The sequence below is a fragment of the Haliotis asinina genome, chromosome 3 (assembly GCF_037392515.1).
Source record: "Haliotis asinina isolate JCU_RB_2024 chromosome 3, JCU_Hal_asi_v2, whole genome shotgun sequence".
NCBI lineage: Eukaryota > Metazoa > Mollusca > Gastropoda > Lepetellida > Haliotidae > Haliotis > Haliotis asinina.
In genome coordinates this window covers 61254461-61273091 of record NC_090282.1, presented here as the reverse complement: position 1 = coordinate 61273091, position 18631 = coordinate 61254461, and the positions used below count along the sequence as shown (strand labels likewise).

The 18631-nt window shown below is 35.7% G+C and overlaps 1 protein-coding gene across 1 annotated transcript; it reads left to right on the top strand.

The window, feature by feature from the left end:
- Positions 1 to 8671: 8671 nt before the first annotated feature.
- On the top strand, positions 8672 to 18420 carry LOC137278280 (molybdopterin synthase catalytic subunit-like). Its single transcript, XM_067810520.1, has 5 exons — positions 8672 to 8759; positions 12633 to 12756; positions 13121 to 13271; positions 14554 to 14677; positions 14885 to 18420. The coding sequence occupies exons 2-5, from the start codon at positions 12660 to 12662 to the stop codon at positions 14960 to 14962; spliced, it is 450 nt and encodes a 149-aa protein (XP_067666621.1). The 5' UTR covers positions 8672 to 8759; positions 12633 to 12659; the 3' UTR covers positions 14963 to 18420.
- The last annotated feature ends 211 nt before the right edge of the window (positions 18421 to 18631 follow it).

Sequence of the window (18631 nt, the reverse complement as noted above, 5' to 3'; positions counted from 1 at the left end):
ACTCTAAGGTCTATAAGACAAACTACATCTCATGAGAGCAATCCAATTTCTGAATTACTGATTATCTATATATTGTTCTGTGTTGAAAGTGGATGGCAGATCAGAAGATAGAACAATGTTTGTATCAAAGAACATTCAATATTTAGTGCTCATACTGATACATCAATAATTTGAGCAAAATGCTTATTTTCCTTAAACATTTCAAAATACTGGCCTGAACTTGCCTCTTTGATACATCTTGTCTAAATTATAGATGCATCAATGTGAGCAATCTGTGATAGTCCAAAGTCTTAGTATGTTAAAAATTTATTGTCTTTACATTCTTTCAGTTGGACATACTGAATGATCAAAGAGGCAAAACAACTTGACCTCTTCAGTCATCACAATGTGCAGCTTACATTGTCACTGGACCTGGTGTTGTGTTGAAAACCACTAAATATTGGTATTGAATGTTCTTTGATACACCAGGTTTTGTGTGATATACCTTCTTTTCTCATTTTCACACTTTGATATCAAATAATACAAATGTCATCAGTATTGAAAAATAATAAAATAATGTGCGGTCATATTGACTTTTTTGGTGTGGCCATTTTGACTAGGGGTTTGTGGCTATTTCGACTTTTCTATGGCCATTTTGACTTTCAAGTTTTGTGGCCATTTGACTAGGACCCGCAGAGATTACCCAATATGAGCTGCACACGGAGAATAAACAGATAAAACTTCCCCTAAGTGTGTATACTTGTGAAAGGTTCCACGTGATTACTACCGCAAAGCCACTACTATCAAGAGAAATTACTCTAGTTAACTGCTGAATGTCACCATTCTGGACCTACAATCCTGTCATTCAGACAATACATCTGTTAGGCCAGTGTTTTGAAATGTTTGAGGCACAGAATATATGGATACAGGAGAATTTGTAAGAGACGAATGACACAAGGAGTCTTAGGACACTTGTATGACATAAGCAAGTATTGATTCTCTTATACCCTTACAAAAAGTGAAAAAAAACAACCCAACAAAACTATGAGGACATTTGGATGCCTGTGTGCCAGGAAACAAATCAATATGAAACCAGGCATTCCACACAAAAAAGGTTTGTGCTCATATATCTGTGCACAGCCCATCCAAACTTTGATGATGAAGTCAATCCTCTCAAAGTACATTCTTTATCACTGTCTGCAACACAGTCACCACATTATACAGGCTCATCAGTGTTTATAGGATTATATATAATGTTGTAGGAACTCCTTCATAAGACTACTGGCATGTTGAACATATTGATTGAAATAGGAATGGTATCTTGATAGACTAAGGTTAGTTAAAACGAGTTCCATGAAACTATTCTGGTCCATGGATTAACTTAATTTAACATTCCTTTCTACACAAAGTTGGATGTTTATTGCACACTGGGAGTCATGACTGCATTGCAACACAATGCAACTAAAAACACATGAACATTTGTAGCTATACAGCAAATGAATAAGTAAACACAAACTGGTTGTATTTGCATATTGTGGTAAATAATTCACAAATGGAAGGTGTTACCTCAGGTAACTTATTGTTAATGCACATCTATTTAGAATAATTGGTTGGGGCTTTTACATATATTGTCTTCAGTGACATTCTGTCACCAAGAACTATGTCATTAACCTAAAAACATCATATGAACAAATTAATGAATAGGATCTTTCCCCAAAGTTATCAAAACATCAGTGTGATTATTTTCATTTTCTATTTAGAGGTGACATAGACAAAGTTTGTCCAAATATACACTCCCCTACGGAGATATGTGCACCCACTGTTGTTTACATGAAAACAGATTCATATTTGGAAATGAATTACATAAGAACACTAATGTTTTCTGTCATCAATACTTGTAAACACTGTGTTCCTCAATTAGAGGCTGGAGTCACATTTAACTGTTTCATGCGCAGGTTTCACTAATGAATACCTTTCTTTAACTGGTTTAAGGGAAATGTCAAGTACTGAGGACTGTCTGGACAGTTACAGTTCTTGATGGCAACAAACATATACTTTCATAAGCATACTGTGTGGTACCACTTGATATACAACTACACAAAGATCACAAATGGAATATCACAAGATTTAACAAACTTTATATTTGATAAATGAATTATTCTGCAATTTTGCCAAATATGCAGTGAAGTGTGTTGTATTAGAAATTCATACATTCACTTAACCATTTCATGTACTTCAGTTCATTCGCCTGGTTAGTGTCAAGCCAAGTAAATTAATAATCTCTCACAACCTTCATCTCAACCAAACTTTTGTTGATGTCCTCTTAGTGCTGCTTCCATTCACTGGGTCATGTATTGAGAGATTGTGAGTGACAGAGATCAGTGGTGTGGGATCAGTATGCCAAGCATGCTGTTGGCTGCCTGAACAAATTACTCTCACACCTATTACACTGCTGGATGAAAAGGTGGCAAGCAAAACCTGGTCATAAACATGTACCATTAATGCCATGAAAACATATCTAGGAAACACCAGTAGCATTTCACAGCCAGTAGGAGGTTGTTACTTAATCACTATTCCACATAATCATATAATTGGGCAAAACAGTGTTGTCAGTTTAAGACCATGTTCATGTCATCGAGTCAGCTAACATCTTCTAACAAACACATGCAGATAAAGCTTAAGGTATAAAATTTACAAGCCTGTATTGTGGTAACATATAAGAACCTTACATGAAACATAATATACCTGAAATTCTTCTGGCTCTCTGGATGCCTTCAACAACAGAGGTGAGTGTGAAAATGCATTCATGTAAACAGTTTATTTTACATGTGATTGTGAACCTACCTATATCAAATTAACTGTATAAATAATTTAAACATCCATATTTTTATTAGTGGTTGATATTCACTTCAATAAAAACACGAAATGGTCGAATTGATACTCTCATTATCCTTTTGAATGAAGTAGAACATGATGATACATGCATCAAAAGGAGGTTTCAAGTTTGGAAGCTGGTTGCTAAATCATATTCTGCTGTCACACAAACTTTTATTTCAGCTATGGTTGTCTCAGGCACATGATGAAAGCATCTTATTTTTGAAACATGGTGTGTGACATATTTGTGGCAAATTGTTCTCTTTGGGGGGTCTGTGTGACGCATTAGCATCAATTAACATTTTCATTGCTAATTAACTACAGGGTAGTCTAAACATGTGGTGACCTTTTTAAGTGTGAACCTTTTCATTGACCAAGATAATCTGGAACACATATTTTAAGAGAAATGAATTCTCCTCTTTGGAAGTGTGCTAAAAACATTTATTTACATTAACTTTACAGAAAAAAATGTTAAAACATGACACACAAATGTCATATCTGCTTTGAAGCACTTCCTTCCCAGTTAAAGCATCAACATTTAACTTTTCCAATGAAGGTAAAAATAACTTTTTTAAATCTATCACCACTTAGAAATGATGCAACCAAGAAATATTTGAACATTTTAAACAACCTCCTTTCTTTTAGATGCTAAGAACAAATATCAGTTTTAGGTTTCTATCACTAACAATTCTCAGAAATGACAAGATGATAGAGAGGGGACATGTTATAGAGGTGTGAAATGTCAATATAATCCACACTAAATCTGTTCTCTTTTCATTTTGATATTTGTACTACTAAAATATGTAAAACAACTATCTTTTCTTTAGGTGCTCCAAAGTATTCACTGTTATGTTTTCATTACTCAGCAATCTATGGCTTCCTTTGAAGTATAATAACAATAATATTTTTGCATGTGATAAGGTTTACAAAGTATACAACACAATGACTACCTCATTTGGTGATATGTTTTTAACAAAAGGACACAATAACTAAATGTGAATTGCCAAATCACAAAATGTATTCCATCCTTTTAAAACATGGAGTAAGGAACACATGTGAAGATCCATGCTTGTCGTGAGAGATGACTAATGCGATCGAGTGAACAGGCTCAATGACTTAGTTGACACATTGGTTCGCAACTGTGTAGGATGATATTCATTTTGTTGATCACTGGATAGTCTGGTCAGGACTAGATTATTTCCAAACTGCTTTTGGAAAGACAAACCTCTAGCTTGTGGTTTCTATACATCATTGAAAAATAAAAAAAGTTGTTCAAGGCAATGATATTCTATCCCAGTGTTTATGGTACATTGAGCAAATTCTCTTGAATAGAAAACTATTCATGTACCAACACTATGCTAAAATAGGCATAAGATATGTAAATGATTTGATAGATACTGATGGAACAATCTATACATATCAAATGTTTCATGAGCAAACTAGAAAACACTTAAAAACGAACTATTTAGTACATGCAAATCTAGTAAGGGCAGTCAAACAATATTATACAACATACACCTTACCATTTGAAGAAAAGCTTGAACTACCATTTGTTGCTTATTACACATGAGACAGCTATAAGATTAAGAAAGGCTGTAGGACATATGATTTGCTTATTCCAAAATTAAACTCTACTACATATAGCTATAAAAAGAAATGGGAAGATGATCTTGAAATAGGTATAAGTGAAAAAGAACAGAAACCCTATCAAAAGGCCATATTTTGAGCTCATACAAACTCAAACTTTAGATGGTTCCAATATTTCTAAGAATCTTGCCAATAAACCTACATTTGTTTAAGATGGGGTATGAAGAGAGTAAGCTAAGGTCATTTTGTAAAAATGCACCAGAAAGCGGAATTCATCATTTTTACGACTGTCCATAATCTAAAATCATATGGGATCAGTTTTCTGATTGGATAAGAACAAAAACAGATATCACATTGAATATCGATAAGAAGAAAATCATATTTGGATTCTCTGACAAGGAACAATGTCATAAATCTCTTCATAACAGGTGTCAAATTTACTCTTTTTAAAATATGAACATATACTTGTACACCAAATTTCAATAAAGTCAGAAATGAAATAAACAAAGTTTACAATATCGAGGGAAGACTTGCCATCTCTTCTTCTAATTTTACCAAATTTGTTGGATTTTGGTCTGATTTTCATCAATTGTTTGATTAATACTTTATGTATAACTGACTTTTGTTTCTACAATGCCATTTGTTATATGTTTGTCAAACTATATATACAGATGCATGGTGTTTTTATCACCAATTATTCGATAATACTTTATCAAACTGATCCACTTTCCTACAATGCCATTTACTATAGTATGCTTTCCAAACTATATATACAGATGCATGGTGTTTTTATCACCAATTATTCGATAATACTTTATCGAAATGATCCACTTTCCTACAATGCCATTTACTATAATATGCTTGCCAAACTATATGTACAGATGCATGGTTATATTTCACTGTTATTTGATGTCATTGTTTCATACCTGAAAAACAAAGATGAATATAAAAAAAGAAAGAAAAAAGATTATTTACAGACCACCGCCATATAGCTGGAATATCACACAGTGTGCCATAAATCTAAACTCACACACTCACTCATACAGATCCCCTGGTGTAAGTACCTAACTGGTGTAAACATTGACTTCATATTGTCTTTTCACTCCTAGCATTTACTGAAGACATTGAGAGACTTTAGCTGCATAACACGTTTTGTGAAACAGTTGACACTACTGATTATCTTGTTACAAATATATACTCAGTTACATCAATTTCTTGGTCTGAATAGTAATATGGTGTCTTTTGGACAACATTTTTTCGGAAACCATATAGATTTGGGAAGAAAACGATTAGTCCTGCCAGATACATTTAGGTTGCATTAGTCCAGTCCCGATTATCTGATTCCTGCATCCAAACAGACTCCAGGTGTAACCGATCTTGTTTACCATACAAACACATCAAGTGTTGATTCATTAATCCAATGCTTCAGTCTCCGATTCCGACTTAATTGGCAACAGAATAGCTAATAGTACTTGTTCTTGCTTCATTTATCTGGATGTATATATGGCAGTCAGATTGCCTAAAATAGCAGGGCTTATTATCAGTAAACTTCAATTAATACACTGAAAGTTGAACAAGTCATGCATTTGTGGTTTTAATAATTAAAGGGTCATGCTTTGTGTTATATCTATTTGTGTTTCATAATTTAAATATCCAAGTTTGTTATCTTAGTAAAGGCAGTTAATCTATGTATATGCTGTTTTGTCTCTGTCTGTCAATTGAAAGGGAAGTAACACTACTGCAGGTAAAAGGTGCACTGGACTTGTTTCAGACAACCTACAATTTCACTATCTGAACATTAATTATGAAAAACGGCACTGTTCGGATTACTTTTCGCACTGGATTGTATTTCACTGGGTTGGACTAATGGATTAGTGTCTACGTATAGCCCTGTACACAAGTTTAAAACAATTTTGTCAGCTTGAGATGAAACTGGGTATATTTCAGTGTGTTTTTTGAGTTGCCTGTAAACAGATTTTTACTACATTCCAGACATCACAAAAGTGCAGCAGTTTATGCTGACATGTTTTTTACTTTTCTCATCTTGTGCAAATCCATTCTATCAGTTTACAATCTATGTTTTACTGAACAACAATATAATGTCTTAAACTATATTTTAGTGAACCTTTAGAAAAAAACTGGGTTAACTACAGAAAATAAATATCTTTTCTGAATATTTATTTTGCAGTGGTAAAGCTTTTCTTTTCTGAATATTTATTTTGCTGTGGTACAGCACATATGATTAAAAATAACATGCTTCCTTATTTTGATAAAAGTGTGTCCACACTAGATATACTGGAAAATATAATTCATACCATTAGCTTTGAGTAGCAAAATGTCATCATGTTGGCAGAATTTCCTAATTATTTAGAGATTATAATCAAAAGGGTCTCTCAACAACAGACTCAAATGCATCTGTTAATATGGCCACAAAAAGGCAAGAAAGTCATAAACCTGAAGTTAAAATTGCATTTCAAAAGATGAGCCACAAAACAAAAGTGGTGACATTATAAACATAGAACAATGCATTTAGTATTTTTTATGACTTTATTCATTTAATAAGAAATACCCGAAACATAAGGCATGTATCAGCATCACAAACGCTTCTGCTTAGCATTATTGATGTGTTACAAAATCTTAGTGACCTAGAGACACTGTACTCAGATTTTACTTACCATCAAACTTTAATCAACAGTTTGAATGGCTTCAGTTTTGGCAAACATTGCTTGCTTATTAATTAAAATTGATGTTTGACCAAAAACAATATTAAAACGAGAAACAGTTTTTTTCCTACAACTGTAACTGTTACATATACCATATTTTCAATCTTGTGACGAGTCATAAGGCAAGTTTGTATTTCCCGCCGTTCTTACTGACTGAATGATAATGTCTTTTGACCTGTTTGATTTGAATATTCATTTCGGTCGGTAGAAATGTATGCTTCCTACTAGTTTACAATTCAATTATACTTACGAGCGGGTTTTAGCTTGTTACTGTCATTTGCCGTGTCTGTACATCAATTTGCGTCTGCACGATACGAACTGGTTTTCTTGTTGACATCTATTCTGCTTGGACGCACCAACGTAAGTAAATAGACAGTGCCCAGTCAGGAGTGTGCACGTGATTAAGGGGAGGCTATTCTTATTTCTACTACCTCAGTGGAATGGAGCGGGGACGAACATGACGAGCAATATCCAGGTACGATCTGCTAGTTCACATCGAACTTCATTGTCAAGTAGTGTTGATGTCAGATATTTGACAAAAACGATAACATTCTAATCATATCATTCTACAAATTATTTAACGAACTATGCTAACACATAGGATAGACTATCACAGAGAATGTTGATTATGTTGCTTAGGATTTTAACCATTGTTGTTCCCTGAAGTAGCATGCAATGTTCTATTAGACTCACCACTGTCTTCATCAGGAATGCTTGTGAAAAACTGTAATTAAAACTGCAAATGAAATGTTGGAGGAACTCTGACAGAATATTAGTCATAACTGCCATTATATAGTTGACACGCATTATGATAGTGTGCTTTTATTATTCAAGTAATACATGTAATGTCATTATCAAATTTATTGTTGCCAAATGACACGAAATGTTGAGAGAAGGATTGATATAGCGTAACTAGCAATGCCACATTCATTATGATAAAGTATTATGGTATTATATCATGACAATATTTTGTAATTGTGAGGATGTTGTTTCTTTCAGATTAAAGTCCTATTTTTTGCAAAAAGTCGTGATTTAGTAGGACAGAAAGAATCGCTTGTGGATGCACCATCATCTCTGTCAGCACAACAGCTGTTACACCTGCTGTTGAACAAGTTTCCAAGGTGGATATTGTGTTGTTTAGTTATTATTTGATTATACAGTGTCAGACACTCGGATTTACTGAGTAAAGTAGTATGAGTTTGAATTTATCATGATACTCTTTAGTGTTTCTTGCCATAGTTTGTTGTATTTGAAAATATGTGGCGTTTGTAAATCAAGTGATCTATTGTAGCAGTGTTTATCAGAGAATTAGAAGTACATTGTAATAGGGAGCTCTAAACTAAATCATATGAAGTATGATTCAGTCTATAAGCATGAGTTAACACTTCATTTTTTCGTATATAGTTCACAAGGACAGATGACTGCTTTTGAAAAACCTTTTGATATATTTTCAGTATTTCCCCAATCTCAGAAAACATTGTATTGTCACTGAATGAAGATTACATCGACCTGAATGACAATGAGGTAGAACTCCATAACGGGGACGAACTGGCTGTCATCCCACCAATCAGTGGAGGTTAAACCACACACAACCAGGTAAGGCTCATCATATGTATCAGTGGAGGGATATAATTTGGTAATAAGTTATATTCCCTGGTCCAAGGCAAGGAAGATATAACGTTGATTGTCTAAATATGTGGCCATATTTCTTTTATATTTGACATACTTCAGTTTCATTAGTTTCCATCAGTACAACATGAATACTTATTTTTAAATTCAAGTAATTTAAATATCATTTACTGTGTTCTTGATTTTAAAGCATTTGCATGGAGTATTTACCTGCTGTAAAATCCAATTGTTTATTGCAGTAAACTGATATTTTTGTTGAAAAGAATTTTGACAGGGCATCTCTTAGATCTGGCTATCAGTGGAGATCATAGAGACTGATAATTGTTAACTAAATGTTGATTTGTCATCAATAATTATTGGAGAAGTAACTTTGGGCAAAAATGCCAAACAATGCCTGAAAGAAATTTATATATTGCACACACCTGCTATACTGTTGCATGTTTATACCTTGGAAGTAGCCCTTGATTAAAAACTGAACTCTGTGTTTTGTTTGATTACATTTATTCTTTATTCTATCACAAAAGTTTATGTAGAGTATAACTGATCACATTATTTTCCTATTGATAACCATTAATTATTTCTCCTATCAACGATATTTCCAAATTGTTAGTTCTTTTAGCCAGCATTCTTACAGTCCGAGTGACACTTGACAAAATGATTGACATACTTGTCTTGCTTTATTTCATTTCATTTGGGGAAAAAAATAATTGAAAATTCCCTTGGGACTGATCTTACTGCTGAAATGTGGCAGGTGTCTTTGAAATAATTATGCCAAGTTTGACCACAATGGATGTTATTTATATGTTGTTCATTTTTAATACGAAATCTAAGTTCTAAATTGATATCTTTCAGCATTTTTCTGTGAAATTCAAATACCTTATAAGACCTTATATGTCTTTTGTGCCATATCCAATATAATTTCCATTCTGAAGGTTTTGAAGTTCTCTGTTCATTGTGATGTTTTTAACCACAATGTATTCCAGACATCCATTTATATGATGTTATTAGCATGTAGGTAGTCACTGAGGATATGGAACCGAGGATATGTTCCTCGTGCATTTTATCTGTAAGTTTTACTTACATGCAGAGATTCAAAACATGTCACGTCATAAGGAGCAAGTGATTTGTCCTGAAACTGTGGGGCACATATATAGATGAAACTGGGGGACATAGATTGAGATGAAACTGTTGGGCACAGACACAGGTGAAACTGTGTGAGTGAGTTTAGTTTTATGCCACACTCAGCAATATTGAAGTTATAGGCTGTGGTCTGTAAATAATCAAGTCTGGACCAGACAATCCAGTGATCAACAGCATGAGCATCAATCTGCATAACTGGGAACAGATATCATGTGTCAATCAAGTCAGTGAATCTGACCACCTGATCCCCTTAGGTGAAATAGGGGCACAGATGCAGGCGAAACTGCACCATAGATACAGACGAAACTGGAGCTTAGATACAGGTGAAAATGTGGGGCACAGATATAGGTGAAACTGAGGAACAGATTTGGGTGAAACTGTGAGGTACAGATAAAGGTGAAACTGGGGGTTTGGGGGTGCATATATACAGTTGAAACTGGGGCATAGGTACAGGTGAAACTGGGACACAGGTGGAAGTGAAATAGAGAAATCAAATCAAATGAAATTCGTCACATGAAGCTCATTTCTGTTGTCCCCTGGTGTGATATTGCTGGATTTCTGCTAAAAGCGGTGTAAAAGTGTACTCGTTCATTTGTATTATTATTGAATGTTGTGATAGATTTGATATGCCTGAAAAGAGAAGTGATTTAATTATGGTTATTGCCCCAAATATCAGGATATTTGTTTCCATATTTCAATAGTTAACAGTCATCATTTCATGTGCACATATTACTGAGATGAACATAGCAACAGCTGCAGTCTAGTCCACTACTGTCTGCATTCAGACACTGTGTAGGCATTCATTACAAGTGGTTTCGTTATGTTAAACTCTACTTGTTACAATTGTTTAGTAAATAAAGGATATTAAACATATAATGTTTTCCATATATTTGCTATTACTCTGATACCTGGACAAAGGCTTCTTTATTCATGTATGTAAAGTAACTGCCTACTGTGTTGATGTCACAGTTTGTTAGCATGGTGAAGGAACTTGGCAGCTTGAAAGCTTTTGAACAGTGGAACAGAATGAAATGTCTTGAATATCAGTACTTTTGCCTCTAAAATAGCTTTATATCAAATTTTCAATATTTGTCAGGCTCACTGGCTTGGTTGACACATGTTGTCGTTACCCAGTCGTGTAGATTAATGCTTATGCTGTTCATCACTGGATTGACTGTCGCATACTCAGATGTTGGCAATATAGTTGGAATGTTGGGACTCTGCATATTTATCAAGAACCTAATGACATAAGTCAACAGTACCACTCTATTTCTAGTACCAACATTACTGAATTACATAAAACTGTAGAAGCACTCAGGCAGTCTGTTGTTGATACAAGCATGCTCGTATATGAACAATTTACATATACATGTTTTTGTTAGATCTGTGTGAAGGACAATGTAACGTTTGACATAGTCATGACTAGCTGACATATTCATGAAGAGTATTTACCATTGTGGGGGATATTGATGACTTTGTCTTCTTGTTAAATTCAAATGATTCTTTGTGGATTACAGAAATTTTGGTACTGTCTCTGTCAAGGTACTGTCACAGACTATCACGAGTGAGTGGATTAGTGAGTTGGGCTTTACATTGCTTTAAGCAATACTCCAGCAATATCACAGTGGGGGACAACAGAAACGGGCTTCACACATTGCACCCATGTGGGAATCGAACCTGAGTCTTTGGCGTGACGAGCGAACCACTAGGTTTTAACCACTAGGCTAACTCACCATCCCCTCATTGTCATGAGACCCGTGAAGGTCACGAGGTAGAATAGGCCTTCAGCAACCCATACTTGCCATAAAAGGCGACTATGCTTGTCGTAAGAGGCGACTAACAGGATTGGGTGGTCAGGCTCGCTGACTTGGTTGACACGTCATCGGTTCCCAGTTGGGCAGATTGATGTTCATGCTGTTGATCACTGGATTGTCTGGTCCAGACTTGATTATTTACAGACCGCCGCCATATACAGTGGATTCTGTCAATACCAGCACCACTCGGGACCAAATAAAAATGCCGGTTTTGACAAAGTGTCGGTATACCCTCTAATTACTCTCTATGTATGTGACACATACCACTCACTAGTTGACAAGATACCGATTGACATTTCCCGTTTCTGAATAATATCGGGAAATGTGTTGTTACAGTGCCCACTATTCATCACTCTATGTAAGGGACACGTATCAATCACAAATTAACTAGACACTCATTTACACTTCCCGAAAAACAATGCTGATATCCGGAGTAGACAGAAGCCGATGTTTACAGATGTTTCTATATGAAAATTAAGTGCATTTCTGTGCAAACAGAAGTGCAAACTTTGTGCCGTTGTAGACAGAATGTTTACAGAGGCCAATATTGCCAGAGTCCACTGTAGCTGGAGTATTGCTGAGTGTGGCATAAAACTAAACTCACTCACTCACTTACTTTGTCAGGATGATACACAAACTGAGCACACCTTGTAAAAATGTGAAAGGGCTGCATCAAGCACTGTGAAAGTAAAAAAGCTTTATTCATTTCAAACAGAACTCTTTCTACAAATTTATATGGCCAAAATAGATTCCTTTCTTTTCAAAAGCCACATGGAGTTGTTGTTATTGTTCCACCAGTTCATCAGTCTGTGAACTGTAGGTGTTAAAGTGGTTGTTGTAGAAACTGTTGGCAAAAAAATTAAATGTTATTTTTATCTTTGAACAGGTTAATCAATATCTGACACTTGAGAAGATGAATCACATTGAGATCACCGATGAGAAGCTCAACTTGGAGCAGATCACATCACTCGTTACAGCACCTTCATGCGGAGCTGTTTCAGTCTTCATGGGTCAGTATTGAAGGCAGAATAGGTCACCATTACATCTGATGTCATATTTCAAAATTTGGGAGTAATGTATTCTAAAATATAAATCACTATCATTTCAAAATTTGTTAATCCATAATTTCTCATTAGATGTAATAAATTTCTGACCTCTGTGCCAGTCTGAGGAGATCATAGTACTGCAACTGTGTTTGTTATGGAGCTCTTATACAGGCCTTGGAAAGCATGGTTTATACTGTTTATACAGAACTCAGGTTGTGATCTCTGAAGGGGTGGCAAGACGTTTCAGACTTTCATCATTTGTTCTGTCACTACATATTTTTAAATAGTGCTTTCAAAGACATCTTTATATACATGTGTCCCCACACAGGCACAACACGGGACAACTTTGAAAACAAGCATGTTGTAAAATTGGAATATGAGGCCTACATTCCAATGGCAAAGAAGAAAATGGTTGAAGTTTGTGACCAGATCCGAGCTCAGTGGCAAGTTGAACACATCGCCATTGTTCACCGACTTGGGTAGGTCCTGATAGTGTATGGTTATATTATGATCTTCTTGGATGACTCGTAATTCTGTAGTGTGATCTAGAGTCCTGAGTAGAATAGGGGCATGCTAGATGTGTTAGGTAATGATTTGCTTTATCAATGGAACTAAAGGCAAATACGTATCCATTGTTAAAGTGGTTAAAACCAAGTCTTTGTGTTAGACTGATCTGTTTTGGGGACTAGTTAATATGTGAACAAACCAGATGAGGCATTGTTTCTACATGCAAACGTAAATTACTCCATATACATTCCATGATGTACCAAATGAGTTGCCATGGTAGAACAGGGTCCCAGTGTCACATGCTTTTGTTTATTCTTAGGGCAGAATGGATCGCAGTGCAGTATATTAATATCCTCATTTGGAGTTGACAGTTGAGTTGGTCCTCATATCCATTACAGTTGTTGGACTATGTCAGTAATTTACAATTGCCCCTGTATTTTATAACTTTTCGCGTATTTCGTGGACTGTTTGGCATAAAATGTCAAGGTGGACTTATTAGAACTCAGGAAAAGTTCAACACAGTTGCTGTATTGGGCCTTACTTGGTGAAACTCTACAACTTGTATCATCATACCTCCACAACATTGTTTATGATATTGACAACTGGTTTGTTTGTCCTGCATTCATATATCTACAGGCCACCATGATGTAGCTACAATATTTTAAGTTGTTCACTGGTCATGAGGGGAACATAGGTTGGTGTACCCTCAATGTTTCCTTATGTTCCCTGTGCCCGAAAGTTGAGTGGAACATAAACAAACATCGAGGGTTCAACCCATGGGTCCCGGAGGCACCAGTGAACAACATATTTATCTTACCGAACAGCTCCATATCAATTCTGAATTGTTTGAGGCCCATTTACAAAACTTTTTGAGGCCATTGCTATACACTGCAGATGACATGAAAAACAAATTTAGTGTTACTGTTATCTCCCTTGCATCAATTTGCATTTGCAAAACATCAGTAATTTCTGTATATCATACATGATTACTACTATGAAGTACCAAATTTGTTGCCATTGGCAGCAGGGTACATAGAAATGTTACTCACTTGTAAGCAGGGTAAATTGAAAATAATAGAAGAGCTCTCAGCCAGTCAGAAAACGGCATTTATGTGTGAGGTAAAATAATGCTGTATGTAGCACTGTTGTGTGTTATTGCAACTGTAGCACTAAGATAATCCTCCAATACTTTTACAAAGACTTGAGGGTCATAGCTTCATGACTGCTTTGTGTAATGGGTCCATTGTTCTATAGCGTTGTTCCTGTGACCGAGTCCAGCATCATCATTGCGATTTCCTCCCCACATCGCAAGGAGTCACTGATGGCAGTCTCCTACGCGATTGATACTCTAAAGGCCACTGTCCCCATCTGGAAGAAGGTAGGCACCCTCACCAGCTAGGGCTATTTGACTCCACAAAGGTTTCCTCTTGAAATAGAAATGTTACCTGAGATGGATTGAAACTTAATTAGTTCACAGCAACTGCCATTGCTATATAGCTGAAACAATGACAATGCTTTGTTAAATTTCAACTTGCTCTCTGAGTAACTACTGCTACTGGTAGTGACCTTTACAATTCTGTTTCAGGAAATCTATGATGACCACAGTTCCGACTGGAAAGCTAACAAGGAGTGTGCATGGGCGGCATCAAACAAGCAGTCATAATATCAGGTCATAATGACATAACAATAACAATAATAGCCAGCGACTTTGTTGGAGACAAATGGCATTAGGACATTCTTCTTTGTCATTAATTTGATGAACATTTTTAGGATGTTTTAGATGACAATCAATCAGGGTCCGAGGAAGTGACCCAATCGTTTACCCTGGATATCTTTGTTGGTGACTGTTGTTAGAGTTGACGATACTACTTCCTCATGAACATATTTTGTGAAAGTTTTGGTCAGTAATGAGGTTAAGTTGTGATACTAAATGATGCATCTTTATCATTTTGTGATACTGCTCAACTTTTGTTTAGAATACGTTTTATCCAAAATGTACATCTTGTAATTAGTGTGAAATTGTTTTATCATGAATTGTCTTAATAATCATTTTTGGGAATCTTTAAAAGATAAATATATCCCCATAAAACGTGGAGTATATTGTGCGAAACTTTTTGTTTTTTAAGCAATTAGCAGTTTGATGGATTCATGGAGTATGGTCTAACTCTCTTTAATGATGGACTATGGCTACATAATTTGACAAGCAGCAAGCATCATGAATTGACCTTACCATTGACATTGATTTTTCTCTAGTGAACACCAATTTGTTACAGATGACAGTAATTAATTTGCCATGAAACTTTAAGCCTCCATACCAAAATGGTATAAACGTGTGTGTGTCTAATGAAGGTTGGAAGGCAGAAAGCTTGAGACTTTTTTGCATATTCATTAGTTTCATGTATTTAATTTAATTTTCATATGGGAATGAACAACAAAGAAAGATTATCAATAGTCATGTGCAATTGCAAGTGATCTTGGGACTTCTCTTCTAATCCTTGGTTAGTGGCTACTGTAACTGATGAGTTCCACTCAAGTGCCTTGACTTACTTTCCATATTCATCTGGCATGCCATGATATAACCATGCCAGTGTTCAGAGGGCATTAGAAAGGTCGAACTATTGAGTGAGTTAGTGTGTATAGTTTTACACTGCACTCAGCAATATTCCAGCTATATGGCAGCAGTCTGTAAATACTCGAGTGGACCAGACAGTTCAGTGATTAACAGCCGAAGCAGAATTGGGAACCGATGACATGTTTCAACCATGTTAACAAGTCTGACCACCCAATCCCATTTGACGTCTCTTATGACAAGCGCAGGTTACTGAAAGTCAGTATTCTAACCCAGACCTTTATGGGTGCAGTCACTGTTAAAACATGTACAGCTCAAGTCAAAGGATTGCATGCCTGTATATTAATGACTTCTGACCTAAACAACCTGTGAAGGTCACGAGGTAGAATAGGCCTTCAGCAACCCATGCTTGCCATAAATGGCGACTGTGCTTGTCGTAAGAGGCGACTAATGGGATTGGGTGGTCAGGCTCGCTGACTTGGTTGACATATGTCATCGGTTCCCAATTTCGCAGATCGATGCTCATGTTGTTGATCACTGGATTGTCTGGTCCAGACTCAATTATTTACAGACCACCGCCATTTAGGTGGAATATTGCTGGGTGCGGTGTAAAAGTAAACACACTCACTCACTCTGACCTAAACAACTGCTAAGTTATTACATTAAGAAAGCCTAACGACTCACATTCACAAGTTTAAAGTAGAACTATACACCTGGCTAATCATTCTGGAAACAAACAGTCCTAGAATCCATATTCACTGGATCCATGTTCACTGTCCTGATTGAGAACTCATTACATAAATTGTGATGGATAGCATGCTTGATGTTAATGTCTACTAGACTATTTATTGACACGTGATAAATTTCAAAGAACGATAGTTTAAATTACTATTATTGCGAAATGTAGTAGCTACATTATGAGCAGATATGAAATGAAATCCAAGTTCATTCGCAGCTTGAAACAATAAGTGGAAATTTTTCTTGTAGTCTACAGACAAGCTAGATACCAATATTTGATTGCCTGAAATGAAAACTGACTTGTCTCAAGCGTCAGGCGATGGGATTTTTGAACCACTTGTTTGGATGTCTAGTATTTAATAGAAATTGTTTTCAGGTGTTGGAAACATCTCATGAAGTGTGTTTCATATATATATATAAACCCAGACAAAATATTTCAATAAACAATGAAGGGAATAATTCAGCTGGGAACAAGGCTTTGCACTGTGATAGGGAAATAGATACTTTCCTCACGTTTGTTTTTTATACAGGTTTGTTAAACTTCTATTAAGAATCTATGAATTTGATTGGTTATCAGTAACTCATGAAGATATTTATTTTGCCTGCAAGAAAGGCAATATATGTGACTCGCCCATCTTCTTGAAAATGATCTCATTCAAATTCATGAAACAGGGTTACAGATTTGATATAAAGCATTTTATGAATGAATTCCTGTGTAAGAAAGTTGCAGGTTATTCAGGTTGTGAAAACAACATTGATCAGACATGAGTTATTCCCATGGTGTGACTGGACACTGGCCTTTGGCCTCAGACCAGCAGAGATCTCCATCACTCCCATGTTGGCATGGCCAAGATTAGTTGTGTATATGGGCCTAGATTTTCGAAGCTCTCTTAGAGCTAAGATAGTCGTAAGCTAATGTTAAGTATAGATAGTTTTAGAAATATATTTTGTAGATTTTTCATGTTATTTTATTTCCACCACATGTTTAACAGTTTAGAGTTGTTTCTTATTATAGTTAAGTTTTTATATACACGCGTACCGTACATACAAGGAGACTTAAATTAACTTTACATTATGATAGATGGTCATATTATAATAAAGATTTTTTTGTTTTAGCATTTTTGGGGTATTTCTTATTCACATCAGAAATGTATTGGAGTAGTGTGATAAGCATTAGTAGATATTCCCACTATACAATAAACCTACAGTTTACATGTACTTATATATCATGATGTAGTGTGAAGTAAAGAGGTCTCTCTAATATGCATTAAAATCCAGTAGTCAGTATATTACCTAGCATACTTTGGCTACCCGTCCTCTACCTCAAGTCTATCACATCTCTCATTCTTTTATAATCAGGTCTGTTCAGGTGCTTTTTCCGTACTGTTCATGATACTGGACGCAATAAATTCCAGGAACATAAAGAAACTGATAGTTTCCTTAAAAACAAGTGATGCTGATATTTCAGCACCAGACGCTGATGTTGCTGTTACCATGGTTATTATGCATACCCATAAGGTTTGTCGCCATTTTTCATCAGTGTCTGTTGACCTGTCATAAAAACAAATGTAGTTGGAAAAATCAATTCCAGTGTCGAAATGTTCAGTACAGTGTGTGTGAGGGTACATTATTAAATTCTGTAGTTGTTGATTGTTCTTGTGATGTAACGACTGCGACCAGTGGTCTGTAAATAGTCTGGACTGTGTCCCTAGATGGAGGAGGATGGTAGTGATATAATTAACCAGATGCATTTAGATATATTCTATAAAAGATTGAATGTGTATGACTCTTGACAATAAACTGAATTTAACCTATTTTGAGTTAGTTGTGCAGGTGACATCAGGAACAGTGAGTTCAGGAGTAATTCAGCGATCTCAGTAGGTGGCACCACAAATGGGCTTCACTGATTATACTCATGTGTTGAAATGAACAAAGGTTCATAATTAGCAAATACTTTAACCACCAGATACCCCACTGCCGTGGTGATATCAGGAAGTGATGTTCACATTACATTGACATGACACT